Source organism: Excalfactoria chinensis, chromosome 31, assembly GCF_039878825.1.
Source record: "Excalfactoria chinensis isolate bCotChi1 chromosome 31, bCotChi1.hap2, whole genome shotgun sequence".
Lineage (NCBI taxonomy): Eukaryota > Metazoa > Chordata > Aves > Galliformes > Phasianidae > Excalfactoria > Excalfactoria chinensis.
The window spans coordinates 1,023,488-1,041,680 of NC_092855.1; the positions used below are offsets into that span (position 1 = coordinate 1,023,488).

The 18,193-nt window shown below is 66.7% G+C and overlaps 4 protein-coding genes across 6 annotated transcripts; all 4 read right to left on the reverse strand.

The window, feature by feature from the left end:
* Positions 1 to 383: 383 nt before the first annotated feature.
* On the reverse strand, positions 384 to 1,618 carry BGLAP (bone gamma-carboxyglutamate protein). The gene is made up of 3 exons (XM_072358489.1): positions 820 to 1,618; positions 643 to 709; positions 384 to 567 (listed from the first exon to the last, which is right to left on the reverse strand). Exons 1-3 carry the CDS (start codon positions 1,079 to 1,081, stop codon positions 435 to 437), a joined length of 462 nt encoding a protein of 153 aa, XP_072214590.1. The 5' UTR covers positions 1,082 to 1,618; the 3' UTR covers positions 384 to 434.
* Positions 1,619 to 1,675: 57 nt separating this feature from the next.
* PMF1 (polyamine modulated factor 1) lies at positions 1,676 to 3,062 on the reverse strand. Of its 2 annotated transcripts, none has more exons than XM_072358486.1 (5): positions 2,888 to 3,062; positions 2,538 to 2,643; positions 2,290 to 2,390; positions 2,013 to 2,223; positions 1,676 to 1,896 (listed from the first exon to the last, which is right to left on the reverse strand). In XM_072358486.1, exons 1-5 carry the CDS (start codon positions 2,986 to 2,988, stop codon positions 1,843 to 1,845), a joined length of 573 nt encoding a protein of 190 aa, XP_072214587.1. In that variant the 5' UTR covers positions 2,989 to 3,062; the 3' UTR covers positions 1,676 to 1,842. The 2 variants fall into 2 exon arrangements, with proteins under 2 accessions (XP_072214587.1, XP_072214589.1); XM_072358488.1 differs by having other exon boundaries at positions 1,678 to 1,896; positions 2,013 to 2,208; positions 2,888 to 3,060.
* Positions 3,063 to 3,295: 233 nt separating this feature from the next.
* Positions 3,296 to 6,991, reverse strand: SLC25A44 (solute carrier family 25 member 44). 2 transcript variants are annotated; one of them, XM_072358484.1, is made up of 4 exons: positions 6,797 to 6,991; positions 4,680 to 5,343; positions 4,142 to 4,269; positions 3,300 to 3,926 (listed from the first exon to the last, which is right to left on the reverse strand). In XM_072358484.1, exons 2-4 carry the CDS (start codon positions 5,299 to 5,301, stop codon positions 3,735 to 3,737), a joined length of 942 nt encoding a protein of 313 aa, XP_072214585.1. In that variant the 5' UTR covers positions 5,302 to 5,343; positions 6,797 to 6,991; the 3' UTR covers positions 3,300 to 3,734. The 2 variants fall into 2 exon arrangements, with proteins under 2 accessions (XP_072214586.1, XP_072214585.1); XM_072358485.1 differs by lacking the exon at positions 6,797 to 6,991 and having other exon boundaries at positions 3,296 to 3,926; positions 4,680 to 5,322.
* On the reverse strand, positions 6,542 to 16,264 carry SEMA4A (semaphorin 4A). The gene is made up of 15 exons (XM_072358343.1): positions 15,773 to 16,264; positions 14,720 to 14,880; positions 14,537 to 14,599; positions 13,991 to 14,089; positions 13,688 to 13,790; positions 13,273 to 13,389; positions 12,703 to 12,833; positions 12,024 to 12,205; positions 11,557 to 11,695; positions 10,897 to 11,083; positions 10,242 to 10,360; positions 9,442 to 9,605; positions 9,188 to 9,279; positions 7,937 to 8,469; positions 6,542 to 7,108 (listed from the first exon to the last, which is right to left on the reverse strand). Exons 1-15 carry the CDS (start codon positions 15,855 to 15,857, stop codon positions 6,542 to 6,544), a joined length of 2,742 nt encoding a protein of 913 aa, XP_072214444.1. The 5' UTR covers positions 15,858 to 16,264.
* Between the last annotated feature and the right edge of the window lie 1,929 nt (positions 16,265 to 18,193).

Sequence of the window (18,193 nt, forward strand, 5' to 3'; positions counted from 1 at the left end):
GCCGGGTCGGTTTCCCTTTTCGTTGCGCCGTTCGGAGCGGCTGCTGTTCCTGCCAATGGGGGGAGCGAGGGGGGCTGCGGAGACCCTCAGGCTGCACCGTCCCCCCCCCAGCTCTGCCTGCCACCCCCACAGCTGGGCTACGGCGCCATTAAAGGGGTTTCACCCCCTCTGATATTGGGGGGTCTTGGAGAGCTCGGCTGCACTGACCCTACGGGGCTGAGCTGCAGTGCTGACACCCCCAGTGCGACACCGGACCCCCCTCCCGTTCCAATGAGGCCTTAATGAAGCAGCACTTCGTTAAGGGACCGTAACCCCCCCACACACCCCCCTAACCCAGGAAGGAGCCGCTGTGCCCAGCACTGCCTTTATTTCTGCACGGAGAAGCGGAGCATTATTGGGGGGGGGCGTTGAGCCCCGGGGGGGGCGGGGGGCGCTCAGACGGGGCCGTAGAAGCGGCGGTACGCCTCCTGGAAGCCGATCTGGTCGGCCAGCTCGTCGCAGTCGGGGCTCAGCTCACACACCTCGCGTTGCGCCTCCAGGGGGTTCGGCGGAGCGACGGCGGCACCGCTGCGGAGCGATGGGGGAGGGGGGGGTGAGGGGCTGCCGGGGGGCGGCAGTGCCCAAATAGGGGGTCGTTGTTACCTGTTGTAGCCCAAGTTCCTCTTCTGCCTCTGCACCATCTCGGCGCTGGCGCGGTGGGAGATGAAGGCTGTGGGCAGAGTGGGGTGGGGGGCAGTGGGTGAACCCCGTCCGTGACCCTGGGGGGGGGGGGGGGGGGAATGGGGGGGGTCTAGGCGGCCCCGTGCTGTGAGCACCCACCTTTAGCACTGCGAGCATCGGAGCCATCGGGCACTGTGGGATGAGCAGAGCCATTGGGTGCGGAGATCTGAGAACCATCCCGGCCCCATCCAGCCCCATCTCTCAACATCTCCATCCCATCCCTCCCCATCTCCTGCCCCGTTCTCTGCCCCCTCCATCCCCGCAGCCCGACCCCCACAGCTCTGCCCCCCCCCCCGGTACCGCTGTGGCAGAGGCTGAATGTGAGCAGAGCCACGAGGAGCAGCAGAACCGCGGCCTTCATGGTGCAGCTCCACTGCAACGCCCCGAACCGAACCACCTTTATAGGGCCCGGCCATCCCCCCCCCCCTCCATCCCCGGGCCGTTCCCAGCTCTATTTCCAGCACATCCGCCGCGGTTTGGACCGAGGGGCTCCTCCATCCCCAGCCACGGCTGAGGGCGCTGGGGGGGGGTTCAGCCCCGGGTCCCCCACCCCAAACTGCGGGCGCCGTGTGTCCGGACAGACGGAAACGGAGGTTTGGGGCGGAGGTTCGGCTGGGGCCAAAGCCTTTGTGTGATGGACCGCAAAGTGCAGCCTGTGCTGCCAGGACCGGGCGGTTCCAACCAAGGGAAGGCGCCCATCGGTTGAGCTGCTCTAATTGCAGACGGAGCTTCGAGGGGCGGAAACTGCGGCCTCGCTTCTAAGAATTCCGTCTGGGCGCTCAGCTGACGTGGGGGGGCTGCACTCCTCGCCCCCTCCCCACCAGCTCCAGCTGGTGCAGCTCTCAGCTCTCAGCCCCCCCGATCCCATCACTGCGAGCACAGCCGGACGGGCAGCGCTTTGCTTTGTGCCCCACAGCCCCCAAACCCCCCAGGCTGCATGCGGGCAGAGATCGAATCCCTCCTTTATTGCCAGCGCTTCAAACACCGTTTGGCACAAACGCCACCGGAACAGATGGGACCGTTTTCCATGCGTGGCTCCAGGGCGCCGTCAGCATCAATATCAGCATCAATATCGGCGTCAATCTCAGCGTCCCGTCGCGCTGTGAGCTGCTCCGTGCGCCCCTACTGGCGCGGCTGCAACGCCGCTGTGAGCTGCTGCTGCTCCCCGCTCAGCGCCTGCGGGGGGAAAACGCAGCCGGTGCAGCAGCAGCAGCGACGGGGGACGATCCGTCCCACCCCCCGCCCTCCCTCCCGGCGGTGCCGCACCACAGTCCGGTGCGTTTCGTGCCCACCTTCCAGGCCTCCGCCCGCTCCGCGATGCTCCTCCGCAGCGCCTCGATCCGCTCCCTGCCGTCCCGCACCGCCGCGGCCGCGGCTCCGTTCTCCTTCTGCGCGTCGCTCAGCGCCCGCCGCAGGAAGCCGCGCTGCTTCAGCAGGAACGGGACCAACGCGCTGCGGGCGTCCGCCTCCGGGATCCCGCTGGGCCGCCTGAGGGACCGAGCGCTGCCGGGACCGCGTCTCCTGCACCGACCCCACCGCCCCCCGTCTCGTTCCCGCCCCCCCCTTTACCACGCGGGCTGTTGGCAGCCCCGCGCCTCCTCCTCGATGCGGTCCAGCGCCCGCAGCAGCTGCTCCAGGTTTCCCTCCTTCTTCACCTCCTGAATCTCCTCCTGCCGGACGGACCGGCCGCGTCCACACGGGATCCGGAGCAGCGGGACGGACCCGCAACAGCCGCAGCCCCCCCCGCCGTGACCCCCGGTCCCACCCCCCCATTAACCCCCCATTAACCCCCCATGACCCCCCATGACCCCCCTGACCGTGACGGCGGCGCGGAGCTGCTCGACGAACTGCTGGTGGATGCTGCGGGTCACGTGGGGCAGCGCGCGGTAGAAGCGGCGGTAACTGTGAGCGAAGCGCTCGTAGCTGCGGGACGGAACCGGGCGGGATGGGACCGAACGGAACCGAACCGAACGGAACCGAACGGAACGGAACGGAACCGAACGGAACCGAACGGGACCGAACGGAACCGAACGGAACCGAACGGGACCGAACGGAACCGAACGGGACCGAACGGAACCGAACGGGACCGAACCGGACGGAGCGGAACGGGGCGGGGCGGCGTCACGGCGGACACCGACACAACCCAACCCCCCCCGTTCCCGCTCACCTCCCCGCGGCCAGCAGCCTCTCGCTGAACGCTTCCACCACAGCCGCCATCAGCTCGGCCCGGCCCGGCGCGCCGCCATCCCCCGCCGCCGCTTCCGCCATTTCCCGCCGCTCAACGGGCCCGGCCCCGATTGGCCGCCGCCTCGGAGCGGGTCGCCGCCCGATTGGTCGCCGCCTCCTTCCGGGACCGCCCCCTCCGCCGATCGGTCCGCGCGCCGCCGGCCCCCGCCTCCGATTGGCCGCGGGCTCAGGGCGGGGCCGGCCCCGAGAGAAAGGCGGCTTCCGATTGGCCGCCACCTCCTCGCGGTTCCCACCCCCTCCGAGCGCGGAGACGGCGCCCCCCGCTGGACGCCGCCCCGGGGGAAAAGCCCGCCTGCGATTGGTCACCGCCTCCGCCCGATTCCCACCCCCCAACTCCGATTGGTCGCCGCCTCCGCTCCCCAACGCCGATTGGTGAACGCGCCCAACGCGCGGGATCCGCGCAGAACGAGAGCGGGGCGTCGCCCACGCGCCTTTATTGGCAGCGCCGCTCCTGGGCGGTGCGTCAATTGCGTCCATTACGCCCATTGCGTCCATTACGCCCATTACGTCCACTACATCCATTGCGTCCATTGCGTCCATTGACCCCCATCGGCTGCAGCGTCCGCGGTCCGTAAAGTGCAGGAACGGCCGCATTGAGCGCCGGAAGGGCCGTTCAAAAGGGCGGAGCGGCGCCGGGCGGCCGGGAGGGGAACCGGGCGGGACGAGGCGGAGCCGGTCTGTGTCCGCCCCGACCCGGGGGGGGCTGATAAAGGCGGGGGGGGGGCGGGACGCGGCGCTGCAGGACGTGATCGTCCCCCTGTGGGCTCCTACCAGTGCCGGGAGTCCATCAGCTCCGGCCGCAGGCTCAGCTTCTTCAGCGTCTCGTAGCCCACCACGATGACGATGGTGGACGGCGTGGCGGAGATGATGCGGGCCGACAGCCCCTTGGTCAGCCCCCACGGCCCCTCCTCCGCCATCAGCTGCTTGAACGTCAGCACGATGGAGCTCTTCCCTTCCACCTGCGGGGCACAATGTTGGGGATGGGGGGACCCAAAGCTCACCCGGCACAAACGGGGCGGCACAACCCGGACCGGACCGGACCGTCCCCCCCGGGAAGGAGCTCCGTCTCCCGCTGCCGTGTCCCCCTCCCCTCCTGCCCCACCGCCTGCCCAGCAACCCAGGGGGGGCAACCGGGCCGCGGTGCTGAGCGTGGAGGCGGCCGTGGGAGCCGTACCTGAACCCGAGCTCTGATGACATCCATGGGGTTGGTGAGCGTGGAAGCCGTGGCGGCGGCGAGCGGCCCCGAGATGGCCTGAAGGAGGAGATGGGGGCAGTCCTTGGGGGTCAGGCTGGAGAGCTGCTCTGCGGATGGGACACAGAGGGGGCCGGTCAGCGCCGGGACTGCGGGCATCGTCCAGCTCCAGCCCCCACTGCTGGGCCACCATCCGACCATGGGGAGGATGCGGGATTCCCTTCCTCCTGCTTTGGCTGCGTGGGATCTGACCCCCATCTGGCCCCAGCTGTGTCAGCCTGCCCTCCCAGCCCGGCTCCATCCACGGCTGGTTAATTACACCACCGAGGCCAAACCAAACGAGCCCCGAAGCTCCACTGTTTCTCTGCACCAGGACGGATGGGAGGGAGCGGTGCGGACACAGCCAACCCTTCCAGCCCCCGGCTGCACCCAGACCCCCCCAGACCCCTCCCCACATTAACAATCAACACAAACACGCTCCCCCCCCCCCCCCCGGCTCCACCCCCGACCCCGCACCTACCGGCATAGAAGTGGTAGAAGGGCCACCAGACGGCGCTGTTGGGGATGTAGGTGAGCAGCGAGGCCACGTAGCCGCGGTAGAAGCCCTTGGGGCCGTCGGCCTTGAAGATCTGCACGATGATGTCCCGGGTCTGCCCGAACATCGGCACCCGCCGCCCGTCGCGGCCGCGCACCGTGAACCTGCCCATGCTTTCGCCCTTCCTCTGCATCATCAGGTGCTGCGACACCACGTCGATGGGCACCGTGATGCTCTGAGCCACCAGCGAAGCGCAGCCGCCGGCCACCAGCGACTTGACGGCGTTGTTGCTGCTGTAAGGAGCCACGTATTTGCGCGTCAGCTCGTAGGTGGTGACGTAGCACTGCCCCGAGATCAGCGTGAAGGTGTTGACCAGGAAGCCGCGGTACAGCCCGGCCGGGCCCTCGGTGCGCAGGATCTTGACGAAGGCGTCCAGCGTCCCGCTGTACAGACTCTTCCCCTTCTGCACCTGCAGCCGCGTGCGGATGAGCGTGAAGGGGTAGACGCTGACGCGGATCATCATGGTCATGCAGATGCCCAGCACGTAGAAGCGCCGCTTGTCCAGGTGCTCCCACTCGATGATGGGGATGTTGCGTTTGTCCTCCATGCCGGGCGCTCCCTGCACCGCTCAATGGGGGCACACGCAGACCTGGGGGGCACAGAGACCCTCAGTGCTCAGAACCCACGTGGGCACATCCCACAGTGCTGCTCTGCCCCCTGCAGCCCCCAATGGATGCCAACAGCCCCCATCCAACCCCCCCCATCCAGCCCCCCAACACCAAACCCCATCCGACAAACACCCCCCAAACAAAGCAACCCCTCTACAAACCCCCCCCGATGACCCCCCAAAATAAACAAACTCCTCCTGAATCGTGGTATCATGGGAAGGTAATGTTGGGAAGGTCCTGTAAGGCCACAAAGCCATGGAATCACAGAATGGTTGGGTTGGGTTGGGAGGGTCCTGGAAGACCACAGAACCAGAGAGTCACAGGCTGGTTAAACTGGGAGGGTCCTGGAAGACCACGGGAAGATCAGATCACAGAAGGGTTGGGCTGTGAGTCCTGGAAGGCCACAGAATCACCAAGTGGTTGGGCTGGGAGGTTCCTGGAACCTGGAGAACTGTGGAATCATGGGATGGTTGGGTTTAAAGGGTCCTGGAAGACCAAGGAACCATAGAATCACACAACGGGCTGCGGGTCCCAGGGGGTGGAAAACTGCCGTGAGGCTGCAGGGCCGAGATGGATTCTGGGCCGGCGTTCAGGGCAGCCGGGATGGAGCTCTGGGTGAACTGGGCTGGCGGCGGATCTGGAGGTTGGTCTGGGGGGGTCAGAGTGCAGCGATCATCGGGGCTGCTTCCAACCGGGCTGTTCTATGACTGAGTGAGTGCAGGACAGCTGGCACCAACCGCCTCCTCCGCTTCCTGCTGCCCCACTTCTCACACAGCCCCACATCCCTCTGCAGGCCAAGCCTTGGATGGGGACGTTGTGTGCTGCCAGGACGGGGGTCCCGCTCTGCATAATGATGTGGAGATGGTGGCTGGCAGGGAGAGCTGGGCCAGGACTGAGAGCTGGGCCAGGATTGAGAGCTGTGCCCGGTTACTGTGCCGTGTTGCTGTGCCCCTTGTGCTGCTGCTGCTGCTGGTCGGTTTTGAAGCCAGGTGGGGGGAGCTCCCAGTCGGTTTTGAGGCCTTTTGTGTCACTCGGCAGCTGCCCGTGGTGCTGCGGGCTCCCATCGGTGCGGGCAGTCCCGGCTGGACGCGGCTCTGAGCCGCCCGCGCTGCCGGTTGGACGAGCCGATCCTGCGGCTCCTTCTCATCCCGTTCATCCCGTTCATCCCGTTCATCCCGTTCATCCCGTTCGTCCCGTTCCTCTCCCCGTCTCCCCCCTCATCGCGGCTCCGCTCGGTCTCCCCGCGTTCTCTCCGTTATCCGCGCGGAGCCGCACGAGTCCATCCAGCCCATCCAACCGGCGGCCGCGTCCCACGTGATCCCGGCCCGGCTCCATGTCGGCCCCTCGGCTCCCCCCGCCCCCCCCGTCCCGGTTCCGCCCCGCCCCGCCCGGCCCTTCCTCCCCCCCCGCCTCCCCCGGGCCGTCCCCTCTCACCTCAGCCCCGGATCCGACCAACTTCCTCCCCGCCCGGTACGTCCCCCCTCCCCATGGCGGCCGCCGCCGTTTCCGTCCCCCCTCTGGGCGCCCGCCGGAAGTGAGCGGCGGCGGCGGCGGCGGCGGCAGCGCGTCCAACCAACCGCTGCGGCGATCAGCGCCCGCACGGCGGCGCCATCTTGGGGAAGGGCTGAGGCCGTGCCGGAAGAAGCGGTCACGTGCTTCCGGCCGCAGCAAAAAGGGCCGCCGGTCGCGGCGCCCCGGAGCGGCGAGAGAGAGCTCGGAGTGCGCATGCGCCTCCCACGGACTCGCCTTAAAGGCGCAGAGCCAAATAAAGGTACGAAAAGAGGAAACGCCAAATGTGGGCCCTTTAAGGGGCGGTGCCAAACAGAGGTCCTTAAAGGGGAAGTGCCCAATAACGGTCCTTAAAGGGGAAGTGCCAAATAAAGGCTCTTAAAGGGGCAGCATCAAATAAATGCCCTTAAGTGTTCGGTGCCAAATAAGGACCCTTAGAGGCAGAGCACCAAAACAAGCCTCTTAAAGGGCCAGCAACTCAACGAGCAGCCGGTGCACTGCATGGCTTTGCCTGCAGGAAGTGGAGCTGCACCAAAAAGCACAGGGTCATCACCTTGCACCCCCCGCACCCCCCGCACACACCCGCTGGACGCAGCAGCACGGCGACCTTTTTGCCTTTTAATTATAAAATCAGCCATACAAAGAGGCGTATTGGCAGCTCCTCCTCCTGAGCACACAGGGCTGAACGCGGCCCACAAAGCCCCTCCCGGGCCGCGTCCTCCTCCCCACATCCCTCTGCCTGCCCCCCCCAGCCCCACTGCCGTGTCCCCTTCCCCATCCCCATGTCCCCCCCCCGAGAACCACATCCCCGCCTCCTCCTCCCACCGTGGGCCCAAATATTACAGTCAAACACAGTGTGAAATTACCCCAAACCCAATAGCCCCCCTAAACCCAATAAACCCCCCTAAACCCAATAACCCCCTGAAACCTCCCCCCCATCCTTGGCCCCGCAGCCCATCGCTGCAGCTGGAGCTGCCCACATCCCATCTATGAGCAGGCAGCCGACCTGCCCCCTTCCCACCTCTCCCCCCCCGTAACACCGCATTCAATTCACCGAATCCCAACCAAATCCCCCCAAATCCCCCCTCCATCCCCATCCCCCCTTTCAGCGGCGGTTCCGTCACCGCACGCTGCCGTCCCCGCGGTCCCGCTCGGCGCCGCCGTCCATCTGCAGGCAGCAGCCCCGCTCCCCCCCCCATTGAGGGGCGCTTTCTCCGCTCCCCCCCCGGCCGTCCCACATCCCCGCACTTTGCTGCGGGCTCTATAGGCCACCAAGGCCAGCCCGGCGGCGGTTGGCAGCGTCAGCGCCAGCAGCACCGCCACGGCCACGAACTGCGCCCAATAGGAGCCGCTCGGTGCGGCGGCGTCGCTCGGCTCCTGCAGGCGGTACCGAACCACGGCCCAGCGGACGCTGTTCTCGGTGGCCCAGCAGGTGTAAGTACCGGCCGAGTGACGCTGCGCCGCCACCAGCAGCGTCAGGTCCGGCAGCTGCTCCGTGTGGCCGCGCGCCGACACCGGCTGCTCCCAGCTGTAAGAGGCCCAGGCGGAGCGCTGCGGGCACGGCAGGCGGAGCAGGCTGCGGGCGGCCGGGATCAGCGCTGCGGGAGGATGGAGCGCGGTGAGAGAACGGACCGACAGCTGGAACCCCACAACATCTGTGCCCACATAACACCATAACCCTATAACCACATACATAGCCATATAACCCTACACCTCTGTGCTCCCGTAACACCATAACCCCATAACCACATAGCCCTATAACACCATAACCCCATAACCACATAGCTCTATAACCACACAGCCCTATAACCACATAGCCCTATAACCACATAGCCATATAACCCTACACCTCTGTGCTCCCGTAACACCATAACCCCATAACCACATAGCCCTATAACACCATAACCCCATAACCACATAGCTCTATAACCACACAGCCCTATAACCACATAGCCCTATAACCACACACCTCCATGCCCCTATAACACCATAACCCCATAACCACACACCTCTGTGCCCCCATAACCACATAGCCCTATAACCCTTTGCCCCTATAGCTCCATACCCCTATAACCCCATACCCCTTTACCCCAACCCCGATAACTCTATACCCCTGTAACCCTATAACGCTAACCCTATTATCCAAACCCTAACCCCAACCCCATAACCCTCCCCCTACAATCCTAACCTTAACCCCAACCCTAACCCAACCCCGCCCCATAACCTTAATCCTGACCCCATAACCTTAACCCTGACCCCATAACCTTAACCCTGACCCCATAACCTCCCCCGCCCCCTCCCCCCCCCCCACTCAACTCATTTCCGGTGCTCCCATTTCCGCCCCCCGGCTCCTCCCGCGGTAGCAGCGGCTTCCGGCATCGCCGCCCTCCACGTCCTGCAGCCACGTGCTGTGCGGGGGTCAGAGGTCAAGGGTCAGAGGTCAGAGGTCATGGGTCAGAGGTCATGGGTCAGGTCACGGGGTGATGTTGATGGGGTCAGCTCTATAGGGTCACTCTATAGGTTGCCCTATAGGTTGCCCTATAGGTTGCTGTTTGGGCTCCATCACTCACCCGTCCCCGCCGTGCTCCCCCACCCTCCTGCACGCTCCATCTCTGCTGCTCCAGGCGCAGTCGGGGTCTCTGGCCAACACGCACTCGGCGCAGTTCTGGTGCTGGCTGCAGTTGCTGAGCGGCAGCACCAACACGCCGCCCTCGTGGCCCACGAACAGCACGGCCTGCACAGCGACAGCCCGTAATAGCACAGCCCATAATAGCACGTCATATCCCATAAGAGCACGTCATATCCCATAAGAGCACATCATATCCCATAAGAGCACATCATATCCCATAAGAGCACATCCATCCGTCCCATAATAGCACATCATATCCCATCCATCCCATAATATCCCATCCCAATCACCCCATCCATTCCATCCCATCCCACCCCATGATATCCCATCCCATCCATCCTATAATATCCCATCCCATAATATCCCATAATATCCCATCCATCCCATCCTATCCATCCTATCTCCATCCCACCCATCCCATAATATCCCATCCCATCTCCATCCCATCCATTCCATCCCATCCATCCCATAACACCCCATAACATCCCATATCACCCCATAGACCCCATATCCCCCCATATCACCCCATAGACCCCATATCCCTCCATATCACCCCATAGACCCCATATCCCCCCATATCCCTCCATATCCCCCCATATCACCCCATAACATCCCATATCACCCCATAACATCCCCCCATATCCCTCCATATCCCCCCATATCCCCCCATATCCCCCCATATCCCCCCATATCACCCCATAACATCCCCCCATACCCCCCCATATCCCCCCCCACTCCCACCTTGCTGGCTGACAGCAGCACGCTGCTGACCCTCTGTGGCTGCTCAAACATTTGGATGCTCTCCACGATGTGAGCGCGCCCCTCCGCCACCTCCACCGCCTTGTGCAGGAACCCCTCAGCTGTGGGGCACAGTAAGCATGGCAGCGCCGCCCCATAGGGATACACTGCCCCATAGGGATGCACCACCCCATAGGGAACACTGCTCCATAGGGATACACCGCCCCACAGAGACCACCATCCCAAAGAGACCCACTGTGACACAGAGACCACCGCCCCACAGGGACCTGCCACCCCATTGGGACCCACTGCCCCATAGGGACACACACCTCTCCATGGGACATAGCACCCCATAGACACCTGCTTCCCCTTCAGGACCCACTACCCCATTCCAACCCATCACCCCATAGGGACCCATCACCCCATAGGGACCCACCATCCCATAGGGACCCATCACCCCATAGGGACCCACCATCCCATAGGGACCCATCACCCCATAGGGACCCACCATCCCATAGGGCCCCATCACCCCATAGGGACCCATCACCCCATAGGGCCCCATCACCCCATAGGGACCCATCACCCCATAGGGCCCCATCACCCCATAGGGCCCCCCCTTCCCCCATCCCCCCCCCCTGAGCCCCCTCCCCGCACCCACCCGTGGCCATGAGCAGCACCCGGTACGTCGTCCCGGCGGCGCCGCGCGTTTGGTGCACGGCGATGTGCGTGTAGGAGGCGGGGCTGAGCAGCAGGGGGCGCCCGTGGGTCGGAGCCACGCGGGCCTCCATCAGGAAATGGTCCTTCATGAACGACAGCGCCTGGTCCGAGGAGGAGCCCACCGAGCACTGCGGGGATGGGGGGCTGTGGGGGGCCGCGTGTCCCATAGGGATGGATACGGGGGAGGCTGAGGTGTGGGGGCTGTGCTATGGGGCACCCTGTATCCCATAGGGATGCATATGGGGGGATATGGGGGGGCTCAGGTGTGGGGGCTGCTGTGGGGGGCCGCGTATCCCATAGGGATGGATACGGGGGGACATAGAGGGACTGGGGTGTGGGGGCTGCTGTGGGGCACCCCGTATCCCATAGGGACATATATAGGGGGATATGGGGGAAATGAGGCGTGGGGGGCCGCCGTGGGGCGCCCCGTATCCCATTGGATGCACATGGGGGGCTGTGGGGGGGGGCTGAGGCGCGGTACGGGGGGCTGCGCAAGGGGTGCCCCGCATCCCATAGGAACCCACATCGCGTGGCTGTGGGGTGTCACGCCGGCTGTGGTGGGGCTGCAATGGGGCGCCCCCTCCGCCCCCCCCCAACTCACGCTGCCGGGCCGGGGTCCGCCGCCGGGGGCGCTGCGGGCGCTCCATTGCGCGCTGTCCTTCTCGCGCTCCAGGAAGCGACCCTCGAACGCCGCCCGCAGCGCAGCGCGGCCGTAAGAACATAGAGCGGAACCGGGAGACCTGCGGGACCGAACCGGGTCAGGTTCCCTATATCCATAGGGATATAGAGCCCCATAGGGGTACAGAACCCATAGGGATATAGAGCCCCATAGGGGTACAGAACCTATAGGGATATAGAGCCCCATAGGGGTACAGAACCCATAGAGATACAGGGCCCATAGGGATGCAGGACCCGTCACCCCACAGACCCCACCGCGCCACGATCCCCCCCATCCCACGGGCAGCACCGCCCTATGGGGACCCAGCCCCAAACCGCGGCTCCCCATCAGACCCCACCACTCCCCCCCCCTCTATCCCCGTCCCCCGTCCCCTCCATCCCCCCCCGCACCACCGCGCGTTGAACACGGCGTAGAACTCGCTGTGGTTGCGGCCGTTCCGCGCTGCGGGCGGCGCCGCGGCGGCGTGTCGGATGTGGTTGTAGGGGAAGCTGCCGGGGGGGCCGCACTGCAGCTGCGCCTTCAGGAACGTCGTCCATTTCTTCTGCAGCACTTTGTCCCCCCCCACGTCGCTCTGCGGGGCGGGACGGGGTCACACGGAGCCCCCCCACACACGGAGCCCCCCCACACACGGAGCCCCCCCCACATGGAGCCCCCCCCCCCCAGCCATCCCCCGCACAGACCCTCCCCCGAGGACCCCCCACCCACCGACCCCCGTTCAGGGTCCCCCCCTCCCACACACACACACACACGCAGACCCCCCCGTGGACCCCCCTCCATGGACCCCCCCCATACAGACCACCCCTCAAGAAACCTCCCGCCCCCCCTCAGACCCCTCACAGACCCCCCCGTCACCCCCCCACCGACCTCCCCATAGACCCCCCCACCCCCATGGACCCCATTCCATGAACGCCCCCACAGACCCCCCATCACCCCCCACAAACCCCCCTCACTGACCCCCCATCCCCTATGAACCCCACAGCTCCCCCCACGGACCCCCATCCACACCCCCCCCTCTTCCCACACCCCCCCCCATAGACCCCCCCCACAGACCCCCCCCTTCCCCCCCACCTTGCACACTCTTCCCACTCTCGGCACCCGCAGCCTCTCGATGAAGTTGAACTCCTGGGCTGTTTCCTCGAAGAAGAAATAAACCTGGTCGTCGTCGGGGGGGGCAGCGGAGGCCACAAAGGAGGCGTCGTCTGGGGGGAGGAGGGTCTCTATTGAGGGGTCTCTATTGGGGGGTCTCTATGGAGGGGTCTCTGTGGAGGGGTCTCTGTGGGGTGGGGGGGGTCCCTCTTGGGTGGTGGGATTCGGGGTGGTGGGTCCCTATGGGGTAGGGGGTCCCCATGGGGTGTTGGTGCCCATGGGGTGGGGGTCTCTTTGGGGTGCTGCTATGATGGGTTGGGAGTCCCATGAGTGCCAACTCTATGAGGTGGGGATCCCCCAGCTGTCATCCCTATGGGGCAGTGACCCCCATTGGTCCCTTTGGGGCAGTGACCCCCATTCATCCCTATGGGGCAGTGACCCCCATTGGTCCCTTTGGGGCAGTGACCCCCATTGGTCCCTTTGGGGCAGTGACCCCCATTCATCCCTATGGGGCAGTGACCCCCATTCATCCCTATGGGGCAGTGTTCCCACCTGCCAGCCAGCGCAGGAAGGCGTCAGTTTTGAGTGCGGTTCGAGCTCCCAACGAGCGCGAGATGACGGGCTCGGTGCCGTGGAAGTTGTTGGCTGTGGCTGCATAGAGCTCCCCACCTAAGGGGGTCAGTGGGGTCAGAAGGGTCAGTGGGGTCAGGCAGTTCAATGGGGCAGGGACGCTCCCATTCCCTTTGGGGTCCCCCCCAGCTCCACCTTTGGGGTCCCTTGGATCCATCTCTGGGGCCACCTGTAGGGTTCCCTTTTGCAGCCCCCCCCCCAGCTCCACCTTTGGGGTTCCCTGGATCCATTTCTGTAGGGTTCCCCTTTTGCAGCCCCCCCCCCCAGCTCCACCTTTGGGGTCCCCCTCCGGTTCATCACTGGGGGGGTCTCACTCTTTGGGGTCCGAGTTCCTCACCGTCCATCAGTGCGGTGTGGGAGTGCCGGGGGTAGAAGGGGCTCTGACCCTTCCCATCGCGCAGCCCCACGGCGCCCCGCGGCAGAGTGAAGTTCTCCAGGAGCTGTGGGGGGGGGGGGGGTGGAATTATGGGGGCATCAGCGGGACCCACAGATGTGGGGCAGGGATGTGGGGTGGGGGGGGGCTTCCTTGGGATCCCACCCAGCTGTGGGGGCTGGGGCACGAGGCAGCCCAACACCACGGCCCCACAGCCCCAGCCCCACAGGGTCACCCATCACCCCATAGGGGTCCCCCCCAGCTCACGATGTGGGTGCAGGCAGGACTGAAGGCGTTGGTCCCGCAGGCGTAGAGGTGGCTGCGGTTCAGAGCCACGAGGACGCGGATGAAGTTGAAGCACTCGGTCTGAATGGGGACAGCAGCCGTGGGGCGGGATGGTACGGCAGCACACTGCGCCCCATAGCGCCCCACTGCGCCCCATAGCTCCCCACAGCACCCCAAACCCCATAGCGCCCTGTATAGTCCCAAACCCCATAGCACCCCATAGTGCCCTGTATAATCCCAAACCCCATAGCACCCCATAGCGCCCTGTATAGTCCCAAACCCCATAGCACCCCATAGTGCCCTGTATAGTCCCAAATCCCATAGCACCCCACAATGCCCCATAGTGCCTCATAGTGCTCCAGTGCTCCATAGCACCCCATAGTGCCCCACAGTGCCCCATCACGCCCCATAGCATCCTACAGCACCCCATAGCACCCATAGAGCCCCACTGCAGCCCACCATGCCCCACAGTGCCCTACAGCGCTCCCCCATCACCCCCACACTCCCCCCCTTCCTCCCCCCCCCCACCTCGGGGCTTTTCCTCTTAAAGCTGCACTCCCTCTTCTTCTCCTCAGTGGGTCCCCACGGCACCTATGGGGGCAAAGAAGGGGGACTGTGGGGTTAGTGGGGTCAATGGGGCCAATGGGGCGGGGGGTGGGGGCTTGGGGGTGGGGGGTTTTGGGGGTGGGGGCCCCGCGGGGCGGCGCTGACCGTGGCGACGAGCTGCGGCTCGGTGGGGTCGGTGACGTTGAGCGCCAGCACCGCATCCCGGGCGCCCACGTAGAGCAGCGACTCGTCCGGCCCCAGCAGCAGCGCGTCGCAGTGTCGGACCGAGGGGGACGAGAAGGAGCGAACCGAGCGGCGGGGGTCGCCTGGGGGGACCAGACGGGGGTCAGCGGGGATGCGGGACCCAGCGGGGATGCGGGGGCTGCGGGGTCAGTGGTCCCATTGCGGGCAGTGGGGGCTGCGGGGTGGGGGGTCGTTGGGATCCATCGGGTCTGTGGGGCGTTGTGGGGTGGGTGGGGGGGGGGGGCTGCGGGGATGCGGGGCATGGCGGGGGGGGGCAGTTCCCCATTGGTGCCCCCCAGTTCCCCACACAGCGGCGCTTCCACACGGGGAGGGGATCCCGAAAGTAAATGTGGGGCTGAGCTCCATCCTCAGCGCTATGGGGCACATGTGGGGTCGGGGGACTCAGCGGGGCCCTACGGGGTCAGAGCGCTGTGGGGTCAGAGTGCAGGGCTCTGTAGGGTCGGGGTGCGGTGCTCTATGGGGCACAGCTCACTATGGGGCCGGGAAAAGGGAAGCGCAGCAGCACGGTGGGGAAGAGGAAGTGGTGCTGTGGGGTGTGGGGCGCCCTGTGGGGTGCAGAGCTGCTGCCCCCACCCGAGCACCTATGGGAGCCGTTCAGCCCCCCCCCCCACCGCCCTATAGCTGCACCCAGGGATGTCTGACACCCACCCCCAAACCCGCTCCTGCTGCCCCACAGCCATCGGCTCCCAGCCCCACAGCCCCGGCCGACTGCGACCCCATAAAGGGGGGATCACGGAGCCTGGGATCACCCATGGGTGCCCCCCAGCCCCCCCAGCCCAAGCCCACCCCTCCCGGCCCCGCAACCCCCCACCGCAGCCCCGCAACGAGGGGAAAACCGACCTGCGGAGCGCCCGGGGCTGCCCCACACACCCCCACCCTCCCACCCCTCCCAGCCCCACAGCCGGGCAGCACCCATGGGTGCCCCCCCCTCCCGCCGCCCCACAGCCGCTCCACCGGCGGGGATGCTGACGCGGGGCGGGAGCTGAGCGCGGAGCAGCAGCGCGGGGAGCAGCGCGGCCCAAAGCGGCAGCCGGAGCATGGCGGAGTGCGGGGCGCTGCGGGGCCGGCCGTGCGGGGAGCGCTGCGGGACGGGGAGCGGAAATGGGGCGGGGGGGGCGCGCGGCTTTCGAGGCCCCACGCGAGGCGAGAAGTTCCGGACCCACGGACGGATCGAAGGGGGGGGGGGGGGGGGGTCTCCTCGTCGTCTCCTCCTCGTCTCCTCCCGCACCCCCCAGCCCCGCACGGAGCCCGCGGCGGTGCCGCCCGACGTCAGCTCGGGGCCCGCGGGGTTCCCGGCCCGATGGGGCGGCGGGTCGCGGTCCCCCCCGGTCCCATAATCCGCCCCATAATCGCTGCGACGCCGGGATCCGAGAGCGGCCCCGGAACCTGAAAGTCCGGACGGGAGAGAAACGGGCAGCGACACGTCGGGGGGGGCGGCCCCACAGAACCGGGCGGTGTGGGGCGGAAGATGGGGGGGCGGGGTGCGGGGGGGGGGGTGTGGGGGGGCGGGAAGGGGGTCCCGATGGGGTCCTGTATGGGATGGGACGCGGGGTGTCGGATGTGGGGTTGAGCATCACCCTATGGAGCTGAGCTCCATCCTATGGGGCTGAGCGAGTGTCACCCAACGGGGCTGAGGGCCACCCTATGGGGCTGAGCGCCATCCTATGGGGCTGAATGCCACCCAGTGGGGCTGAGGGCCACCCTATGTGGACAGCATCACCCTAAGGAGCCGAGCATCATCTATAGGGCTGAGTGCCACCCCACGGGGCTGAGCGCCACCCAACGAGCGGAGCTATGGGGCCGAACACCACCCCAGCATCACCCCTATGGGGCCGGACCCCCCCCCACCTCGCGGCCCCCATCCCTGCCCCCCAGAGCCCGGCAGCGTCGCGGGGCGGAGCGGCCTCAGCCCGGTATGTGGGTTACGGAGCTGCGTTTGGCCGCCGCTGTGGGCCGCCTTTGTTCTGCGCTGGGCCGGAGCCATGAGCGGGCTGGGGGGGGGGGGGCGGTTTGGGGTCGGAGGGGGTCACGGGGCCAAGGGGGGGATGTGGGCCGGGGGGGGCGATGTGCCCGCAGTGCCCCCAGAGGGGCGTCCCCATCGCCTCCCCCGTAACCTCAGTGCCCACATCCAGCCCCCGCCCGCACCGCCTCGCATCCCAGCGGCCCCATAAGCAGCTTTGTGCCGGGGGGCGCCGTTCCCGCCCCCCCCCCCCCCCCGGCTCAGTGGGGCCCGGCAGCCTTAATCCCCCCCGGCACGCAGGGATGGGGGGCACTGACCACCTCCTCCCCCCCCCCGGATCGGGGCTTCGCCTCAAAGCAGCGCCGGGCCCGCTGTGCCCCACTGCCCCCAAAGTGCCCCCCCCATCACCCCACTGCCCCCAAGGTGCCCCCCCAAACCCCTCACCCCCAGTTCTGGAGGGCGTAGGACTCCCCCCCCCCCCCCAACCGAGCAGACCCACATCACTGCTGGGGGGGCGGGGGGGGCTCTGTGTGATGGGGATGGTCTGTATGGTGGGGGGGGTCTGTATGATGGGGGGGGTCTGTAGGATATGGAGGCTCTGTATGATGGGGCGGTCACCCCCCTGGCAGCGCTCCGTGCCGGCAAAGCCAATTTGGAGCCGCGCTGCGCTGCAGTACCCGGCACGGCCACGAGGGGGCAACAGCCACGCGGGGATCCCGTAGAGAAGGAAGTGGGGGGGGGTCACGCTGCCCCGGCGGGTCCCACGGCCACGAGTGGGGGGGTCCAACAGTCCGGGGGCTCCATTGCTTCCATTGCCCCAGGGGGGTCCATCGGTCCGATTTCAGCCCCCCGCCCCCCACCCGCATCCCCACGGCGACGCTGAATGATACGAGCAGGCAGCAGGGGGGGGTCTGCTTTATTGGGGGGTGCAGGGGGGGCGTACAGCGCACAGCGGGGCGGGGGGAGGGGGGACAGCACTGCAGGGAGCGGCTGTGGGGGGGTGGGGGGGGCAGCGGCCCCCAACCCCCCCCACGTAACCAGCGCTGCCCCACAGCAGGATCCGGGGGTCACATGGAGTGGTGTGGGGCCACTTGGGCTCACATCGGGGTGCTGGGGGTCCCGCTGCCCCCTCGGTGTCACACTGTGCGTCCTGGGGTCCCATTGGCGTCCCATTGGGGGCCCCATCAGGATCCCCATCAGTGTCCCATCGGGGTCCTATCGGGGTCCCTGCCGTCCCGCTGATGCTGCTCCCGGTTAAGGCACAACTGGAAAACCTGAATGGAAAAGCAGCGCCGGGGGGGGGGGGGGGGGGGGGGGCTCTGAATGGGGAAAAGGGGGGGGGGGGGGAACCCAGAGCTGCCCAAAAATGTCCCCATAAAAAGGGGGGGGGGGACGAGAACCCCCCCAAAAATGGA